The 20,792-nt window shown below is 34.0% G+C and overlaps 1 protein-coding gene and 1 non-coding gene across 11 annotated transcripts in view; one reads left to right on the plus strand and one right to left on the minus strand.

The window, feature by feature from the left end:
* HEATR5A (HEAT repeat containing 5A) overlaps positions 1-20,792 on the minus strand; it is an 89,034-nt gene that overhangs the window by 67,531 nt on the left and 711 nt on the right. For 9 of the 10 annotated variants that reach the window (XM_025043374.1, XM_025043373.1, XM_015585540.2 and 6 more), the window contains exons 2-6: positions 9,528-9,711; positions 8,075-8,286; positions 7,128-7,236; positions 4,678-4,827; positions 3,691-3,865 (exon numbers count right to left, since the gene is read on the minus strand). In XM_025043374.1, the coding sequence (XP_024899142.1) occupies positions 3,691-3,865; positions 4,678-4,827; positions 7,128-7,236; positions 8,075-8,286; positions 9,528-9,653 (772 nt within the window). In that variant the 5' untranslated portion in view covers positions 9,654-9,711. Of the gene's footprint in view, positions 1-3,690; positions 3,866-4,677; positions 4,828-7,127; positions 7,237-8,074; positions 8,287-9,527; positions 9,712-15,959; positions 16,053-20,792 lie in introns of all 10 variants that reach the window. The other variant, XM_025043372.1, reaches the window with a different exon arrangement.
* LOC112475554 lies at positions 17,113-17,219 on the plus strand. Its single transcript, XR_003044758.1, has one exon. It is a non-coding gene; the product is annotated as a U6 spliceosomal RNA (small nuclear RNA).

Raw genomic sequence — 20,792 nt, forward strand, 5'->3', positions numbered from 1 at the left:
TTCCGATATGCCCTTCACTTTCTCATTTTCGAAGGATATATTTATGGCTAGTTGTTTTACATAAGAGCCCTCAATTTGAGTTTGTCTAGCACTTCCTCAGAATTTTTGGTAAGAGAACTATATAAGTAATGCTGTAAGCCTTCTCAATGTATAACATCCAAAGGCACTGTGAGGTTTGGTGTCAGTCTGCCCCTACATTGGTGACATTATATTTGAACACTGGAATAAGATGACTGCCATGTTTGTCCACTGCAAAATATAATTTTCCCCTTTGTAATTTCTATGTAACATGTGTGGTAATACTTTAAGATGACATAAATATCCTGTAACCCATCACACTTTCAAGCAAGAATGTACTGAGGATTCCTTACCTGCATAAATTACTATAATAATTCTAAAAAGGTCATTACCTAACAATCATTCTTTCTATATTTATTAGATGGAATTCTACCATAAAAAAGCTCTCCTTTCTCCTTTATTTACTTATTTTCAGTAATCTGTACTCATAGATTCCTTTTTTACTTAATATGTTATCCATTTTCTGTCATTACTGATTTTGCTTCTAATACTGTCCTGGATTTGTCCAGTGAAAATGTCTTTAGAAAGCTGGCCAGTGGAAGCTCCTTACTTTTTGGCACAACAAGACGTACCAGGCTCATCTTCAGACTTTCCCTGTCTCAAACCCATAATTAGTGACTTCTCCAAGGAGTCCCAATTCTGGATATGTTTTAAGATTGTCAAGTAGAATAACTATTGAGTAGGAGAGATAAGAGTAGGGGTGACACCACAAATTTTGGGTTGAACACCTGGAAGGAGAGAGTTGTCATCAACTTAGATTAGCAAGTCTGAAAGTAGAGCAGGTATATGTGTGGGGGAGGGGAAGTCAAGCACTCATTTCTGGACAAGTTAATTTGAAACATCAAATAGACATCCAAATAGAGATGTCAAATGGGCAGTGGATATTACTGTCTGGTATTCGGGAGAGAAGTTTGGTCTAAAATAAATCCAGGAATCCCTGATATATATATATATATATATCTATGATGGTATTTAAGCCATGAGATTGAATAAGATCACCAAAAGAATGAGTATATACAAAGAGCAGGAGACCAAGTACTAGGTCATGGGCCTTTTCCATAAAACAAAGAATCATCAAAGAAGATTGAACAGGAATTTCTAGTTAGGAGGAAGGAAAACTAAAGGGGTTTTTTGGACTATGAGGTCCTAAAAGGCAAGTGAGAAAAGGATAAAGAGGATGAACTGAGTTAAATATTGCTGAAAGGTCAAGTAAGACAAAAACTGAGAGCTGCCTACTAGCTTTAGCGTGACTAAATATTAGAACATAAGCTCCAAAACAGAGGGGCTTTTATGTTTTGTTCAATAACATATCCCACACACTCAGAACAGATCCTGGCCCAATATAAACACTTCATAAACATTTGCTGAATGAATGAATGAATGTGGAGGTCACTGGTAACCTTAACAAAAATAATTCTGGTGGAGTGATGGAGAAAATCCTAATTGAAATAGGTATGAAATGTATGGCAAGGGAAGAACTAAAGATAGTGAGTATCAAGAATTCTGAGGAACTTCATTGCAAAGGGAAGAGAAATGGAGCTCCAGATGTCTGGGGAAGTAAGATACAAGAATTTTTTTTTTAATGGAAGAAACAAGAGTATGTTTTTTGTAGGGACTAATCCGATAAAGAGGAAAAAGTTGATGTAGGAGAAGGGAGACTTCCTAGAGTAATGTCCTTAGCAGGTGAGAGGATGAGCTCTAATAGATATTGAAAGTACGGCTTTAATAGATGGGATAATTCGTAACGGAGGGAAAGTCAGAGTAAACCAGTATAGATGCTAGAAAGTGCATAGATGTGGTAGGGTAGCCTATGTAAGACAGGCCATCAAAAGAAAATAAGGTGAGGGAAGGAGGTATAAAATAGTCAATTAGAAAAGTCAGAGAGTGAATGGACTAGGGAAATATAGTATCTCTGCCAGCCACCATTAAGGACCTACTTGAGGTTCATGGTCTTCAAGAAATAAATTTAAAAGATTAAATTCCTGGTATTGCTTATCCCAATGTTAGAATGTCATACTCAATCCCTGTTCTAAGAAAATCATTTCGGTTCATAATCTTTGCATATTGTGGCTGAATGTACAAACCCCCACTGCATGTTTTCCAAATTCTTAAGCACTATTTTGCTATTAGACCACTCCTTAAAAAAAAAAAGTCATGACACCTAGATCATTTTTTAGTTATACAAAAATAAATAACTCAATTATAACACAAACTAGAATTTACTTTTGAAAGAGGAGAAAATTTCTAACAAAAGATTAGGCCAAAGTTTTTCAGTTGTTTAGTCTGATTACAAAAATGCTGGTATTAGTGTAGTACTACTATAGGAGGGTATGCACTTAAATGTTACTCACATTTGTTATGCAGTTCTATAGTTTTGCTTATTTTCACGGCAACTGTGTGCTAGTGCTAACGATACATTTACAGAAATGTGCAATTCGCATTTTCAAGAGAGTTTGACTAAAACATGTCTTCTAATTTTAATTTCTCAGGTGGCTCAAGATTTAACTTCTTAAATTTCTTAAACAACTTTTTTTTTCTGGTTTAGATTTTTCTGTGGCTTCTTCCTCTTCCTATCCACCCTTCTACCCACTATAACTCAGAAAATATTACTGAATTACAAGATTAGAAGAACCACAATAAAAATAAAAAATTTTTATTATAAATTTAAAACTTGTTGGTCTCAACGGAGAATGAGGAGACTATATAGCTTGCTAGCGTTCCCCAGGTGATTCAGATATGCTGTACTCCTTGACCTCTTTCATCTCTCGTTGAGAAACACTAGCATTAGAAAAAAACCAGAATTCTCCTTTTATTACAATAAACAATTCCTAGAGCGATGCTTCTCAAACTTTAATGTGCATACAAATTATCTGGGATATCTTGTAAAAATGAGAATTTATTAACTTGGGTGAAGACTGGGTTTCTACATTTCTTATAAGTTCTCAAGTGATCCCAGTACTCCTGGTCTGCAGATGTTTGAGAAGCAAGGTTGTACATAACAATCACATTTTCATTTGTGTGAGACTGTTTATTTTTTGGAGACAGAATAATAAAGCAGGTTTCCATTATTCATCAATATTTTATATACACTATAGATTAAACCCAGGCAAACATAAGTACCCCATCCTTGCTCGCTGCTTACGAGTATATTAATAGGGAATAAAACTAACATAAAGCAAGTTGTCCAAATACAGCAAACTTCAAATATCTGTTATTTGGAATTATTTACAGCACTGCTCCCTTATATCAACCCAGAAAATGGTAAGCCTAATGTATGTATCAGAAGCATATTGCTTAAAAAATATTCTCAAGATTTAGATCTCCTCTCTTATTGAACAACACAACAATTTACTTAAAAAAAACAATGTATGGGAAGACAATGATTGAATAAAGCACGTTTCTTCAAGTTCTTTATTTTTCATCAAATTTTTACTGAATTGTTTGAAAATGAAATCTTAGGACCTAGAACAATGCTTACAAACTAAAATTTATAAGATATTCTACCTCTTTATAAAAGTAATAATGGGTGGCAGTAATGCTACATATGTTTGTTTAAATCAACTGAGGAAAAAATTACAAAAGACGTTCTGAAAATAATTAAATGAAATGTACCTGCTCTTGGATGTTTAGAAATTAGAGCTTTAGCCAACACCGTCCCTAGTAGCTTTGAAACTGAAATCCGCACATCATAATTGGAACCTTCAAAGGACTTAAAACATAGTGTGGCCACACTGTCCAGGTCTGTACTCCACATAAAGCTGGCCTCATTCTGAAGTTCAAGGAGACACTATTCAAGGGGAAAAACAGAAATTAGTGAAATATAAATATCAGGTTCAGGTCTATGTTGTAACAAAAATCAAGATTTAATAAAAATAACACATGAATCCAAAGTTTCTAAATGATTACAGGGACAACAAATGAGTATTTATTAAAAGTCATAAAAATTATACTATATAAAGCAATGTGTCCACAAAAGGTGGGAGGAGGAAGCTGTGAAAATGTCTTTAGAACCAATCTGTTGGCTAACGAGCAACTGAGAATTCCAACATAAATAACTTTACTGTACTTCCTAACCAACTATGTTAATAAGGCGTGATAAAAAACAAAACCAAGTCACTTTCTTCTGTTTTATTTATTAAAATTATTGGGGTGACATTGGTTAATAAAATCAAATAGTTTTCAAGTGTACAATTCAATAATACGTCATAAGAACATTGCACTGTGTTCACTACCCAAAGTTAAATTTCCTTCACCACCAAATATCTGAACCACCTCCATCCCTATCTACCTAAATCAAGTCACTTTCGAACAACATAAACCTTACCTATAAATTTTAGATTATACAATTACAGGGAGGAAGCATGAAGAGCCAAAGGAATACCTAGTCTGATCATTTGAACTTCTTACCCTCTAACGATGTGCTGCTAACCACTTGAAGAACCTTGGGAAATTCATATTAACTCTCTGGGCCTTAGTTTCCTCCTAGTTGATTACCGAAGCTGTAGCTCTAAGATCATGTAGCTATTACTAGTGTTTACAGAGAAAACTGATTTACTTTTCTTTATGTTTTTAGAAATTCTGCTTATTAGACCATTTTACCTTTGCAGCAGCACAACGAACAGCCATGGACCTATCTGTTAAGCAGGATCTAGCGGCTTTATAAATATCCCTGTGGCAAGGTGTAGCAGCAGCTCCGAGTCCTTTCAACATATTTTGCAGACTCAACATAATCTCATATCGACCTTGAGACTACCAAAGAGAAAAGAAACATTTTAAATAGAAAAAGTAATTCACTGTGAAGAACAGCATAAGCACTGAACTTTATCTCATAAATTAGAGAAATACTGATTTTTGTACACACTAATCAACCCATTTTGACATTAAGAAATATTACTAGTTGCTATTTTATGAAGTGTTTACTATCTCAAAAGTGTTATTTGTGTATATACTACATTTCAACATAATACAAATTTCATAAGACTGATGTGAAGAGTAAATAAAATTATATAGAAAGTGCCTCGCACAAAGCTTGCACATTGTTAAACTGTTAAATAGTCAATGAATAGTCGCTATAAATGAGGTAACAAGGTAAGAGTACAGGGCCTGATACCTACTAGTTACATGACCTTGGGCAAATCTATTTATCTATTAAATGGAGGTAATAGTATCTACCTCTCTGGTTGTTTTGAGATTCAAACAAGTTACTACATATAAAGTGCTGAAAATAGTGCCTGAAATACACTGAACACTCAATAGATTTTACAGCTATTAACATTTTACCATTTATTGGTGCAAGTAGTTTAACACAGAGGTTAAAAGTTTGGGCTATAAAGACCTGGGTTTGAATCTTGGCTCTGACTCTCAGTATCTGTGTGACTTTAAGCTGTTCTTTCTTAATTCTTCATCTATAAAATGAGAATAAGATGAACCACAGAGAGCCAGTGTAGAAGTAAATAAGCCCCTGTGTAGAAAACATTCACCACAAAGCCTGGCACATAATAAATACTCAAGAAATAGTAGATGCTTGTATTATTGATGTTTTACTAAATGCCCCAAATGATTTCTATATCCCAAGAAATTCAGGCCACTGAAGATAAGTTGGAGGAAGACAAAAATCGACATTGAATATCGTTTTCATAGTAATGTCATTAATTTATCTTTGTTCAAAAAGAGCACAATAGTGACTAATTACAGGTGGACATAACAAAATGGGTCCGATCGGGAAACCTCTGAACTTTCTTTTTTCCCAATTTCAAATGTTGCCCATCACTGGTGGATGAGTATCAAAGGTGGGAATCCCTTTTGATATCTCCAAAATGTGCTACCTGATCAACTAAATTATAAAGGTAAAAAACAATGAAGCAATAAAATACTTAGCAATAACTTAACATTTCTGAGAGCTACAGAGTAATCTGTTAACCATGGGGCCTAAAAAGGATTATAGCCTAACCAATGAATTTAAGAGGGGGGAAAAAGTTTAAAGCGGCCATACCTCAGTGAACAAAAGTTCTTACAGACTTCTTTTAAATAAAACCAAGTTTACAGAGGTTAACAATCCTTTCTCCTGAATGACGTTTTCCAATCTTTCAGGAAACTACTGCTAAGAAATGATCTGCTGAGTAGATTCTCTCACTAGTTTTATATTATGGATTTCACTTCTCAAAATTCTTACATCAGCTACATTCTTGAAATTTAACATGTTTTATCTAGGTATATTTTAAAAAATTATGTGTGCAACTAGCTAGCATTTTTATAAATTATTTCAGAGCTGTCTTTTAGACTATTTTTCTAAGTAAGGTAAGAACAGGAAGATGTGTGATGTTTTTATATTTGAAGGTGCTGAGATAGCCCTGAATATTAGAGATCATAGATTTAAACTTTTAATATATAAACATACAATGTTCTTTAATTTTGAGCTGGTTGGTAAAGCTATATTTGGCAAGAGATTACAGTATCTTAAAAGTCAAAGAAGAGAAAGCTACAAAACACAAAGGGTGTTCCACAGTGGTAAATGATGCCAACAAATCAATGAGGCTAACACTGAGAGTATACTTCTCCTGTCAATTAAAAGATCATCCAGATCCTGGTCATACTTAGGTCCTCCACGCTCTTTCCCACCTGATTATGTTACTCACTCCCTTTTGATTCTGGCACAATATTAATCCATCCATCAGGTATATAGTAGTTACCAACTATGTATCTGGGTCCTTGGTGACAAGCACTTGCTCTGGAACTAGTAAGTAGTATCAGATGGAAAAGCTGATATAAGCAGAGGAAGCAGGGATGGGCCTGCTATAGAAATATCTTAGATTTTGCCCTTTTGGATTTGTCTAAAGACATGAAATTCTATTATTGCTTTATTGCTTCACCAATAAAGATTCAATAATCAAAGTGCATGTGCATCACCCAGAAATATTTCATTTATGGATATACTTATGTAGATACTTATGTATGCTTGTCATAGGTAAAGCTCTTTAATTGGATCAAGAAACCATAAAACCTATAAAATACTATCTTTTTATTCTTTGGTCGAATTTGTAATGACTTACCTCTGCACTCTTCATAGCTTTAAGGATATTCCCCACTGTATCAGTAAAGGTGTTACCCAGTATTCTACCCAACTTCTTGTACAAGGAACCCAAACATACCACAGCAGCACTGAAACAATATTTAAATTAGAAATTAGTCGCGAATAAAAAACAGGAATAAAAAATTAGAATATGTAAAGATGACTATTTAATTTTACTTTTACAGGATAAAATTTCCCAGAATCTACTCCATTGTTAAATTCAACAGCATGGCACCTTAGGTGAGTGTCAAATAATTATATCAATACCAATAATTTTAAAACAATGTAACTTCAATTAATCTAAATTTCTGCCCAAAGGTTCCATTCCCTCAAATTTTTTACATATTATAAAAGATAAGAAAATCAAGAAACAATGTTCTCATCTCATCTGAAGTCTAAAAACTTTACTGGAAAATACATTCTGTTCTGAGCTAAAAATAAGGTCAACAAAAATGTCTATAAAAATTACTATTGTGGAATATCATACATGGCAAATCGACTTCTCTAAAATAATAGGTGATAAAATGAACTGAATCCTGTGGAGATATTAAGCTGTTCTTTTTAGGATCTTAGAAGAATATTTTTCTACGTTACTATTAATTTTCACTACTAACAACTAATAAACCAAAAGAACATCCAAAACATGAAGAATTTAAAATCATCTTTTTCTTAAACACTCAACTGCTAAAATTTTAGTGAGATGGACTTCATTCCCAAATCTAGACTTCAAATATGTCTAAAATATTTTTTAAAAGAACCGTTTCTCAGTCAATGGGAAAATGTTAGATTTTTAAAAAAGATTTTTAAAAATGAGTAAAACAATTTGTATTCAGTTTAAAATTAATCAAGTAATTTGGGTTATTTATAAAAATGATACAACAAGGAAGCACTATTTTGTTTTATGTGCAGTTTTGATATTTAACTTACAGTTTAGTGGGAAGATAACTTGGAGAATCATCTTTACTACGAATAAGATCATTACATTTATCGATTGTCTCATAAACAGAAAATGTGTCTCCGATACTATAAAGAATGCCTAGATTCTTAGCAAGGAGTTTGCGGGTAGGAGGCCCTGGGGAGCTGTTCAACAAAGATAAGAGCTGTTCAACAAGTGTCTTCTGTTTCTCTTTTACATCACTCTAGAAATGTAACAAAAAGACAATTCAAAGTCAACATAATTACACATAATCCCTTATATGATTTTTCTCTCATGTATTCAAGAACTAACTAAAAGGCTCTAGAAAAATGTACAATTATTTTGACTAAAAATTACAAATTATTTGGTGGTGTGGTCATCACACCACATGAACAGGTAGTTTGTTGCCCTGCTGATATTTTCACAAAACAAATTCTGGACCACAATACACTGGAGTATCTGTGAACAAGGGCTCTATTTCTTCTTTATCTTTCTTATGTTTGAAAAGTAGAGCAAATTTGTATGTCGACTAGAGCTTCTTAGTTATTAAGCCCCCATCCCATATGTCTGTGTAATGAGCAGCAACCTATAACCTATCATCAGAGCTGAACTTGCAAAGGTTACCTGCTTTATTCAGATCTTTTTCTAAGGTTAGCACAATTTTCTTTTTGTAAGCTTATGCATCTAAATAAATGCCAATGTTACTCCATTTTACTTCTCTACTCTCTGAAAATGGAACACAGAATACCATTACCATAGTAATGGTATCCAGGTGCTCACCAAGACCTAAACTTTCACAATGTAATATGTGCTAATTCAGTGTATGGATTTTTATCTTTTATTAAATTCTAAATGTCTCCGTGAGCAGTGTCTTTGTACCATTTTGCATTACATATGGTGTTATTATATAGAATATCGCTATTCTTAGCAGATATATGCAAAAGTATTTAGAAGTAAAGTACCACCTCACATGTTCAGTAAATCAATTGGTCAATCAAATATGGCAAAACGTTAACAACTGCTGAATGTAGATGAAGGGTACGAGTGATGAGTTTTTTTTTTTTTTAGGTCCATTTCACAAGCTTTTAAGAGAGAGTATGTTTATTCAAAAACTCTTCAATTCGTATTCCTCTTTAGAGCCCAGACCTTTTAACAGTGACACTCCCATGACATTATTTAGCACTGTGCTGCACCAGGGCCTCGTGTACATTAAGATGCACGAGGTGCAAAACAAATAAAAATGAAATCTAATGCAATGTAGTTTGTCATTTGTTTTTGATAATATCAAAAATATTGGCTAATTTCTTCCTGCCTTTTTGAACAAACTTGTAATATTTCATTATAAAATCTTAGTAAGGTTTAGCATTTGAAGGCTAATTAAGTTATTCTGGACAGAACTAGAAAAGCAAACCAAAAGAACTAAACATTATCTGGCACTTAAAATGTTTCTGCAATTTTACCTACCCTGCTGGTTGCTAGTAAGAGCTTCTCCAAATATCTCAACCAATCAAAAATAAACTCTGCCTTCTGAACTTCACCTAGTTGATTGTATGCTCCTTCATTCAGCAATAAGCTATGAGCTAATTCCATTCCTTGAAGAAAATTCTAACTGGTCACGATTCTTCTCATTAAACTTCAGTAAATACGCCTAAAGGAAAAAAATGTAACAGAGTAAAATAACATTTTAAAAAAGGAGTGAAAAGGCAATCCCACTGGAAATATTCCACAGAAGAGCGTAAAGCATAATTAAATAGAGATTGTCTTTTATAACAGCTCTAGGGTGAAACTGGGAAAATCTCAATCTAAACTCTTATTTACATGATACAAAATCCACTTTTGTATTCAGTACTCCTTTTTCTAGAGCGCAGACAGGCAAAACAGAGTAGCATTATTTAACTCATATGCAAAAAATGCTAAACAGAAGAGACATTCATTTAAAATTCTGAAAAATTTAAGGTTAGACTACTCAAGTGTTAGATTTTCAGTTTTCATTGCATAAAAAATAAGTTATGGGTACATATTAACAAATGATAAAATATCTAGACCTCCAACTAAAATTTGTAGTAAAGCTTGACACCTCCTCAGGCCTCTGTCTAGGTACATAGTCTGTCATTTACCTGGAGATCCAAACCAGGAACAGAGGGACTTATTCCCATTAGTATCTGTTCCCCTAGCCTAAAAAAGACACTGCTTGTAGTTTAAGGCTAGCAGTTTTAGAAAAGAGTCTCATCTCAACCATTATAGCCTCCTTATCTCTGTGAGTCTTGCTGTGAAAGCCAACTCCTGTTTTTGAAGCCACTTAAGATAGATGTTGTCCAGGGACTGTAGCAATTAAGATCATATCTGCTCTGACCCAGATCCAATGTAGCTTTCATTTCTGTTGTAGCAAATAATCAACAAAAGAAAGAGGAGGTCTGGCTTTGTTTTTTTTTTAATTTATGACCATCTCCTGGGCACACCCTAGTACTTTTCCAGAATATTACAACATATAAGCATGTGTATGTTGCACATACACGCAAATTTGTAATATGGCACTGTGATTATGGAATTTTTTTTTTAGGAGGTGCATGCAGAAGTATATAGCAATAAAGTAGCATAATGTCTGCAACTCATTTTCAGATGGTTAACAGTTGAATGTAGGTACTGAGTACATGAATGATCATTTTACTAGTCTTCAATTTTTCTGTATTTTTTAATAGCTCATATTCCCCTAAACGAATTTCAATCTTTTATAGAGAAGCCAGTAAGTAAAAATGTATCAGAAAATCAAATGAGAGACATGGGAAGGCTTTTCTTTCTTTCATTTTTTTCTCCCAGAGAGTTTACTGGTATAAAATTACTTCGAGTATCAAAGCTTCATAATTATTATATAACTGAAAAGAGCATCTTGAAAAGTAAGTAGTCAAAAACTGGTAGCCTATTGGTCAAATTTGGCCTGCAATGTTATTAGGAAAAAAAATTCGTTACTAACATTTAAACACAAGATTTTACATGAAAATCTGGGTCCATATCCCCATAGTGTAATGAATGGCTGAATCTAAGAGGAGTAGGGATTCTCCAGCAGGTCACAGCTGCCACCTGGCTTGCCTTATTCATTTATATCATTTGCCAACTTCTATGGATATTTACGTTTTTCAATTCCTGCTACTTGCACCTCTGGCTTGGGCCAATATTCTAGATTATGACTATGATGCTGTCCCAGAAGCCAAAAGACAGCTTTCCCCATCTACCACTGTCTCCTCAAGCCCGTGTGCTGCTTTAGCTATCTGGGCTGTACCATCTCAATCAGTCCTGCCCAATGCCACCCAAGATCTGGCACTGACAGTCTTCAAAGAAAAAAAAGGTACATATTAGGTTATTTTCAGAAATGTCAATTTTAAGGAATAAGAATATAAACAACGGTGTTAACAAATTCATCACTTTTAGAGGCAACATGAATTTTAGCTTCTTTTAAAAAATTCCTTTCTTAATTATCAAAGTAAACTGACCAAAATATACACAATTAAGGATAAAGTTAATAAATACTAGAAAAATAATTTCTAGAAGAAACCTACTAAGTATATAGAAGGTGAAAGCAAGTTCACACTCAATATCTATGATTGTGTGAGGACAAAAAAAAAAATAACCTCAGTATCATATTGAAAATTTCTTGTAACTACCAGGGCAAGTCAAAATCCTATCTTAAGAATCAAATTACCCTTTTTAGAGGTCATTAGTACTGCTGAAGAGACATTTTTTTCCTTAGGCAGCAGCAATATTGTGGTGTAAAATGATCTATTAAGAAGCAAAACAGCTAACACAATGCAATAATAAATAATTCAGTAAAAAGCTCGAGTTCATAAGAGGGCATAAAGTTATCTCTAATTCCCTCAATACATTCCTCATATAAATTACTCCTAAAAGAAGTAGACAATTCATACTGGTAATCCCACATCTAAACCCCCAAGTCTAAAATGAACCTGTGATCTCCACATATGCACTGTCAATAAGAAGCAATGCATTTTGCAAGTAACAGAGGTACTTTCACTTTAGAAACATGACTACAAATGCAGTCAATCTACTGTACATTTTAATACAACCACAACCTATGTCTATATATACCTGGAGCAAGCTTATTTTTCTAATTTTTCTTATTTTCCATTTTTGTTTGTTGAGATGACAAAGTGATCAGTTTACTCAAAGTAAACATATATAGCAATATATTTTTCAAAGTATAGTTATGCTACTTGAAAAAAAGATTTCATAAAACTGCTGCTCCCACTGTAATGCCAGCTGTTATTTTTGTCAGAAGCTAATATTTATTGACCACTGTTGGTTTGTTAGTTTTTCTTTCTAGAGTACAAAAGACCAATTTACAAAATAAATGAGCCAATAAGCAGTAAATGGAACTAATTCTAAAATGTATCAAGTACCTAAGGATTTGTAATATGTCTCATACTTCAATTTCAATTACTTTTCTTTGGTTCTAACATTTCTATAAAAGATATCACAACAGCTTCAACTCAGTCTCTAGTCTTTAGTCTCTTGTTTTGTTTAAAAAGCATAAAATCAACCAGAACCCCGCCCCCCACCCCAACCACCTCTCAAGAATCTCCCAACACTTCAGGAAACATACATAAATCTTAAAATCCAAACCTTAAAAAAAAAAAAAATAGTAATTACCTTCAATCTGGAAAGAAGCTGGATCCTTTTATCCTGACCTAAGATTCTCTTTGACCTATGTGATTCAGGCATTGCAAGATTATAAATTACAAAATAGGAACTCACAAGTTACACAGAGCATTAGGTCATATTTAAGATGTTACCTAAGGAGGGCTGTCTCTAGTAGAGAAAATGAGGTATTTTTGTTACAGTACTTTAAATATCCCTAGGCACAATCCTAAAGTTAGTTTGCTGACACATTTAACCACTGTATTTCACTAGTTTTAAGGTGGTGAATGGATATTGAAGCAAATCATTTACAATTTTAGAGTTCTTTAATACAGTTTTAACTTGATTTTAAAATCATCTGTATTTATTCCATCTTTGAATCTGAAATATCTTGCTTCTTCCTTCTACAATAAACTATTTTAAAATTCAGCTAAAAAAATTCCCTTGGGAAGCCTTTCATGATTAATTCCCCTATTCCTGTACTGTCTCCTCTTGGTATAACACTTTTTCCATTATTATATGTATGCTTCTTAAAATATTTGGTTTCTCTAGCCACCACTTACACTGTGAGATTCTCCTGGTATTTTTCCAAACCATGACTCAAAAATCTTAACACTGATTATTAGAGTAGTGGCATTCTGGGTAGGTAGTGTTCTTTCTCTAGTCTAAAAATTTTTAGTGATTAAGAATTATTTTAAATGAAACTCTTAAAAACCAATAAACAAAGTTAACTTCTGTTAAATTCCTAACTTTTAAATTCACAATATCCTTTGTCAGCATCATCTTGGTAACATCTCAAATGGGGAGCACACATGTATAGCCTGCTATAGTTTATGGTTATGCCTTTCACTTTTCCAACCAACTCTCAAGTCACAAAATGACAATGGTAGTTATTATTCACTGTGCCACTAACTTTTTAAGGGCTTAACTTGTATCATCTTTAATCATCACAAGGAAGAAAGCAAGGAAGGTATTATTAGTCCCCATTTTATGGATGAAATGTTAAGATGCCAATAAATAGCAGAGCTGAGAAAGAACCCAGGTCTCCTTGACAACCAAGTTCATTCCCTTTCCTCAATGCTAGGAAGCCTTTCACAAGGGGGAAAAAAGGAGAAACAGCATTTTTGACATTAAGGTGTAAGGGACATTTCAATTAAAAAAAGATGTAAGGGGCAAAATGTGTGGAACAAACAGGGCATGAGGGGAGCATTACTTTATATTGGGGCTTTTTCTTTCCTTATTTACCTCTGCATCTTACAGTAAAAATTGGTTCATCTTCCAACTCCTCCAAAAATAACAGTCAAACAATTAAATAGGGAGTGCTGGGAAAATAGCAGAGAACAACACAGATGAGGTCGGTAAACTGTTGAAAGCAAAGGAAGCTAAGCATATCAAAGTAGAAGACATGTAACAATATAGATTAGTGGCTCTCAACTCCGGCTGCTCTAAAAAATACCAAAGTCGAGCCTAAACAAATTGAATCAGAATCTCTGGAGGCTGGGATGCTGTGATAAATGTTTTATTTAATCCTCATACCACCATCATAAAATACCTACAATGCTATTAATTTATAAATATTGAGACTAAATATAGGTGATTTTAATAGTGGATTAATGCTCAATATTCTCCTATAATTCACCTAAGAAATATTTATCTTGATGTTTTTTTAGATAAGCCCATTACTGAAACTGCTTTAGAAAATAGCAGGAAAATGACAATACAATTCAAACCTATGATATTATATGGCGTAAACTTAATCTTAGTCTAATTCTCTATAACCATAAATTAGTTATCAGTTAACATTTTAAATATTAAGTGTATAATACTGATTTAAGCTTGATAAAAATTTGTTTTAGCTGAATGGTTCAAAATTACATGTATATTAAATCTAAATATAAATATAAAAACTTTTATAGCCAATACTGAGAATTTACAAAAGCTGATAGTTTTACAGTGACAGTACAAACAGGTTCAACTCTTTTGGAAAATATAATGTATCGGAAATCATAAATATATCAAAACCATTTGACAAAAGTATCCAGCTTTTGAAAATTCATGCTAAAGAAAAAGGAAAGTATCAGAAGTGTTAAGTGTTGATTATAGCACTATAAAAGTGAAAACTGGAAACCCGTAAGTCCAACATTAGAGTAATGGTTAAGTTTGACATATTCAAAGACTATAAGGCTCTCATTAAAAATTATAATTATGAAAACTACAAGTGCAGAAATTTTACATGTTAAGAGAGCATCTCATAGCTAAAGCAGTGTTTCCTAATGAGTGTTCTGTAGAATAAGAGTGCCAAATGAGGATAAATGTTGTGTATTTATAGGGAGATTTGTGGGGGAGGGGAATCCAACCCAGATACTTTTGGGAAATACCAAGTGAGCAATTTTCTTTCCTATAGAGGGTCTCCAAACATGCAATATGGTAATGTGCAAGATGCACTTCCAGGAAGGCATGTACATGGAGCACTTGATGTTTCTCAACATGCTTTAACCACAGACCTCTCCCTCACTTTTACCTCTCTTTTTTTTCTCCCGCCGGCAATCTTGTGAAATTGGTGCTCTACAGAACACAATCTTTGAAGTACTAATCATTAAAGACTACCGTAAGACAAAAAAAATTTTAAATTCCTTTTTGTTCATACTATGATAGGATTTTTATTAGAAGTAGAATATGTAACAAGTCAATCACACTTCTACTTAAAAGAGGCCACTTCTGATTAATATTTTGGATCAAATGATCTAACATTCAGAATTCTAAATGTAAGCAGACAGAATCCTCTCACAGACACCCCTGGAATATGAAGATAGTTTTAATTAACCTCGTATATAAATTCACATAAAAAAACTGTTATTCATATTTTTAATTAAGTTTCACACTACACTCTTTTTGAACTAAAAAATGGCTTGCAGCACCATAAATTTTAAAATGTGATTTTTGAAATTCCGAATACGAATTCCCATATCAACTTAATCCACATTTCTAAAGTCATATATAAAACTCTTAATTTGTAATGTGCCCCAGGTACAGCACTAATACCTTATTTTAATATATAATGAAAATACATTCAGTGTCCCAAGATTCCAAGAATATTTCCTGCAAACTTGTTATGAATGGGAAGAATGACTTCTCACCACCGCGTAACACAAGACTGCAGGACTGCAGATACAGCTCCAAGAACTGATGGGTAGCATGTTCTATAGAACAGAGAAGTTAGGATGGAGTAGAAAAGAAACGAGTTACCTGGAAATTTCTAAGTTGGGGTAAGAAAAGGCCAGAAGTGGGGTTGCGGTTTACTCTGCCTTCCTCTTTTGTTTTTCCAAGTACTGCAGATTACTGTTAGGGATGGGAAGAATGGCAGGAACTGGATTCAGTGAAGGAGACTGCCAATGGGGGCCCCAAATGAAGTCTAGCCATTTCTGACAATTCTCCTTCCAGATTATAGAAGTAAAAACCCTTGAAGGGTAAAAGAAAGTGTTGGGGTCTGGGGGGTAGACTGAACAGTAGGAACTAACTCTAATAAGGCAGTGACAGAAAAAGGAACTAATTTTTTTGAGGATTTATTTACGAGAACATTTTAATTCATTATCTTATTTAATCCTCGTACCACTGAAACTTAGAAATTACTATCCTCATTTTACAGTTGATGATAATGAATTAAGAAATTTGTACAAGGTCAAGATGCTATTTAAGTGGAAGATAATACCTACATCTGTCTAGTTCCAATGTCCATGTTTCTTCAGCTACTTCATATGGCCTCTTCATACAGTCTCTTATTGCTGCTATCACCAACAGTTGCTGCCGTACCTGCTAAAGCACCTAATCCTTCCAACTTTGTGGTTCTTTTTTTAAGTCACTTCAGCCTCCTCTTATGTCTCTAGAACTTTGAGGCTTTTTGTTTAAGTGTGAGGTCTTCCAGAGACATCGACTTCCAAAGTGCCCTTTCCATCTAGACAATAAATCAATAAGTACTACCAAGGGTAATTTAGTCTGGCTATTCCTGACAATTTTTATCACTTTTCATTCTACAAACCTACTCTTCCAGTTCACCCTGGGAAGAAAGAATTCATTCTGGACATTAAAAAGTTCCAGAAAGTAGATTTAAGAGAAATTTTATTCTTCTATCTCCCACCTTACTCATTTGAAAGTCATCATCCAAGCAAGCTCACTACTTGGTATCTACTTGAGAATCTAGTAACAGGAAGTAAAAACAAACAAGTTTTTTTAAAAAAAAACAATACACAGCAATTAATTGTTTCAAAGATCATGAACTTTAGTGACATAAGTATCTTGATACCTCAATGCCTGTTTATTCTTTGTTTAAACATGACAAATAATGCAATTATCTGGACTCTAGCTAGGGTGGAGTAGATTACCATATTAAAAGTGAAGGAGCATGCTTGCTTCAGCAGCATGTATACTAAAATTGGAAGGATACAGAGAAGATTAGCACAGCCTCTGCATAAGGATGACATGCAAATTCGTGGATCATTTCTTAAAAATAAAACAAAGTGAAAGAAAACTCACTGAGAAAAGGAAGTCAGAGCAGGCAGCTATAAATGATGAATGACCAAAATACTATTTAATATAGATATTTAAAAAAACAGGGTAATATGGGGCTATTTAGTACAAGAGCAAAGTACACAAGATGCTATTATTCCTCCAGCTCAGCAGAGGCCAGGAATCCTTGCTCGATTTTTCAAAATAACTCTATCTTTGTATTTGCTGTTCGTGCAATCTGTCACCCAGGGCTTCCTAGTTCAGCTATTACACCCTGCCTCCTTTCGAATCCTTTTTTCCCCTTTAGAACTGTTCATGGTTCTTACGTTCTGGTTAGCATTTACAGATTCACCCTTAATCTGCACTATGGTCTGACATGTTATCGTGGCTTTCCTCATGGTCCCCACTTCTAATTCACAACATATCTCATGGAATACCTAGCCTAGAATTTAACTACACTTCTGACCTTCTTGGAGCCCTCCCTAAGAGGCTTTCTTGGCAGACACTGCTTCTCACTCCCTGCCAGATGCCCAGCTAGGCTCTTAACTTTGCAAGTATAGCTCCCTGGAACAACTCCATTACTACCCTGCCTCCGGTTGCTACCATCATGGTCTACCCCAGTAATACAGTGAACATACCAATTATTACCTCTAACCCCCAAGTCAGTCTGAGGCAGCACTCCATAATCAAACTCACTGATATTTCTGCAGCAAAAGACAAACATATTCATATAAGGTGGAATAAATAACGACTATAAATAGCTTCATTTCATTTCAGGTCATGTTTTGCTGTCAAATGAGTTAACAAAAAATCTTTTCAGGGCCTCTGAATTCTGAAATTAAGGGATTTTTAATCTGTATGTTTTTCTTTTTTCCTTTTCAGGTTTCCCTCAAAATATTATAAAAAAAATTTTGGGGGGTATTTCAATGGGTACTTTCAATTTTCTGATAACTTTACTTACATTAAAAAATGTAGTGAATAAATGAGGTATTATTTTGCATGTATACTCAAAAACATGCACATCTTCAACATACAGAAACCTACAAATCCAACAGAAGAGGATATAAATAGATGTTGTGTAATTACCAATAAAGAAGCATTATCTGGGCAATAAGTACAACAACTAAGCTACTGAAAAAGTACATAAAAATTTTTATTTACTGATATTAGAACCATATATCATGGTTTTAAGATCAGAAATAGTATATGCTCGGCTTTAAATATTTAGAATTATCACTTCCCATAAATTTTTCTTCTTTCTTGTCACATAACTAGCTCCAATTTCTTAGACAGGTAACATTAACATAATGCTTTAATATGGCTATATTATGCTTCTTTTCTAGAAATAATTATCTTTTAAGTTGTTATGATTAAAAAAAAAATCCAAGCATGATTCAGGATACATGCTCCATTTTCAATCTGTTGGGTATCTGTATAGAGAGTTCTAATTTCCCATTTGGGTCTTACTGTAGATAAACATTTGATTTCATATTCACAGTTACACTTCACATGATTTTCTGTCTGATCTTCTGATCAACTGCTATGTCACTAGATTCATGTAAAAAAATATTTTGAGTAAAATACTGTTACTTTTAATATCACCATATATTAAAAAGTTTACTAAATGAAAAAAACTTTCCACACCAGATCTAAATTAAAACTAAAAATTACAAAGTTGTTAGAGAAACATAAAAAAATCTTTCCTTTTCTCTAGTCTTCCAAAAGGCTAGGCTTGCTGAAATTAAAAACTTTATACTAGGTAAATGTAACAGAAAAGATATGCCCCTCTTACATCATCATACAACTAGGATCCAGAAGCAATTATGGGATCCTACAGTTTAACTTGACATAATAATGAAAAAGCAAGATTAAGAATAAAACTGAGTTTAACCTATTTCCTCCTACAGAAGATTTAGTGATTAAGAGTTTAGAATTCTAGTCTAGGGTCGGCGAATCTTTTCTGCAAAGGACCAGAGAGGCTTTAGGCTTTGAGAGTCATACAGTCCCTATCACAACTACTCATAAACAGTACATAATCAGCCATAAACAATAAACGAGTGTGGTTATGTTCCAGAAAAAATTTACAAAAACTGGCAGCAGGCTGAATTTGACCTACAGGTTGTCAACTGCTGACCCCTCCTCTAATACAAAGAATTTATCAACTAGAACTAGACGAGGAATTCAATTAAATGATATAAACAAATCTTTACTAATTCCTTAGGTTTCAGTTAATTCATTTCTTAAATGAAATTTAATAATAGCTACTTCAGTCTCCTTAAAAAGCAGAAGTGGAGGACTATGGTCCCATTCGAGGACTGTTCAAATCCATCAACTGTAATATGAATAATGAAACACAAGACTCAATAAAGTTTTTTTAAAATGTAGATGTCATTAAATCGGTTAACCAGGATTTAGAATACAAGAATTTTAAAATATAAGGGGGCCTAAACAAATTCAGAGTTTAATGATTTAGTTTATTCATAAGATAATTAAGAAGGATTCATAAAGAATATAAATTGCCTCAATTCCCTTTTTGAAATAAAACTGGATGGATGAAAAACGCACTGCTTAAAGACACAAGTACTTAAATTTTTTCCTTAGAGAATGTATTCATTATTTGTGTAACTAAACAAAAATTTAAGGTACTTTGAATTATGTGTTTTCTGTCACTAAAGTCAGATACAATAATACACAAGAGAAAGAAAGAGAAAAGTGACCTAAGATACATAACAGAAATAGTAGTGGAGAAGCGTAAGATAAAATTCGGGTCTCCTGTCAGGTCAGACTTTTCCTATACTACAGTATCTATATAAAAAACAAATCCAACTTCCAGCGCTTTTTCTAACTCTCACTATTGTGATAAACTCTGCCTGCTTACCCATTTTATCAAAGAAAAAAAATCGATGGTATTAAAATGTAAGACAAATCTTGTCTTCAATGCTGATCTAAAATCACTTTCTCAAAAACTTACTTTCTAAATATCTGGAAAACGGAACGGGGCAATTCTCTCCCCGTCCACCTAATTAACGCCCAGCTCTAAGGATCCTTCTACTTCCTAACCGTATTTGGAGGCCCCCTTTTCCCCTCCTTTAAAGTCTCCTCTAGGCTGTTAAATTCCTTAAGGGCGCCGAGCCTGCGCATATAAGGCGCTGAATATGTGAATAAATGAATGTACATAAAAACAAAGTATAATTATGACTTTTAACGAAGGAGCTCAAATCATTGGACAACTATTATCGGACTTGACAGTTCGAAAATCTTAACTTGCCAGAGGTATACATTACTGTGATCAGCGCTTTATAAAGTTTCTAAAAACTTTGTAACCTCTTGAAATGACGTAGTGCTGGCCGAGAGTAGGATAAGAAATGTTTCCTTGTACTAAGCAAACGCTACCCTACCAAATGCTTTCTTCCCTTGCGAGAAGGACTGGAAAGAGTCCTCCACGCAGGAGGCAATATCCACTCTCTCACTGCCGCCTCTGGAAACCCGCCCCGAGGGTCGCGAGTGGGCGATCGGAGAACCGCGCCCGAAGCCCGGTTGGGGTCCCGCGGGCGTCGCCCCGGGCGCGTCCCGGGA

Source organism: Pteropus alecto, unplaced genomic scaffold (genome assembly GCF_000325575.1).
Source record: "Pteropus alecto unplaced genomic scaffold, ASM32557v1 scaffold171, whole genome shotgun sequence".
NCBI classification, from domain to species: domain Eukaryota; kingdom Metazoa; phylum Chordata; class Mammalia; order Chiroptera; family Pteropodidae; genus Pteropus; species Pteropus alecto.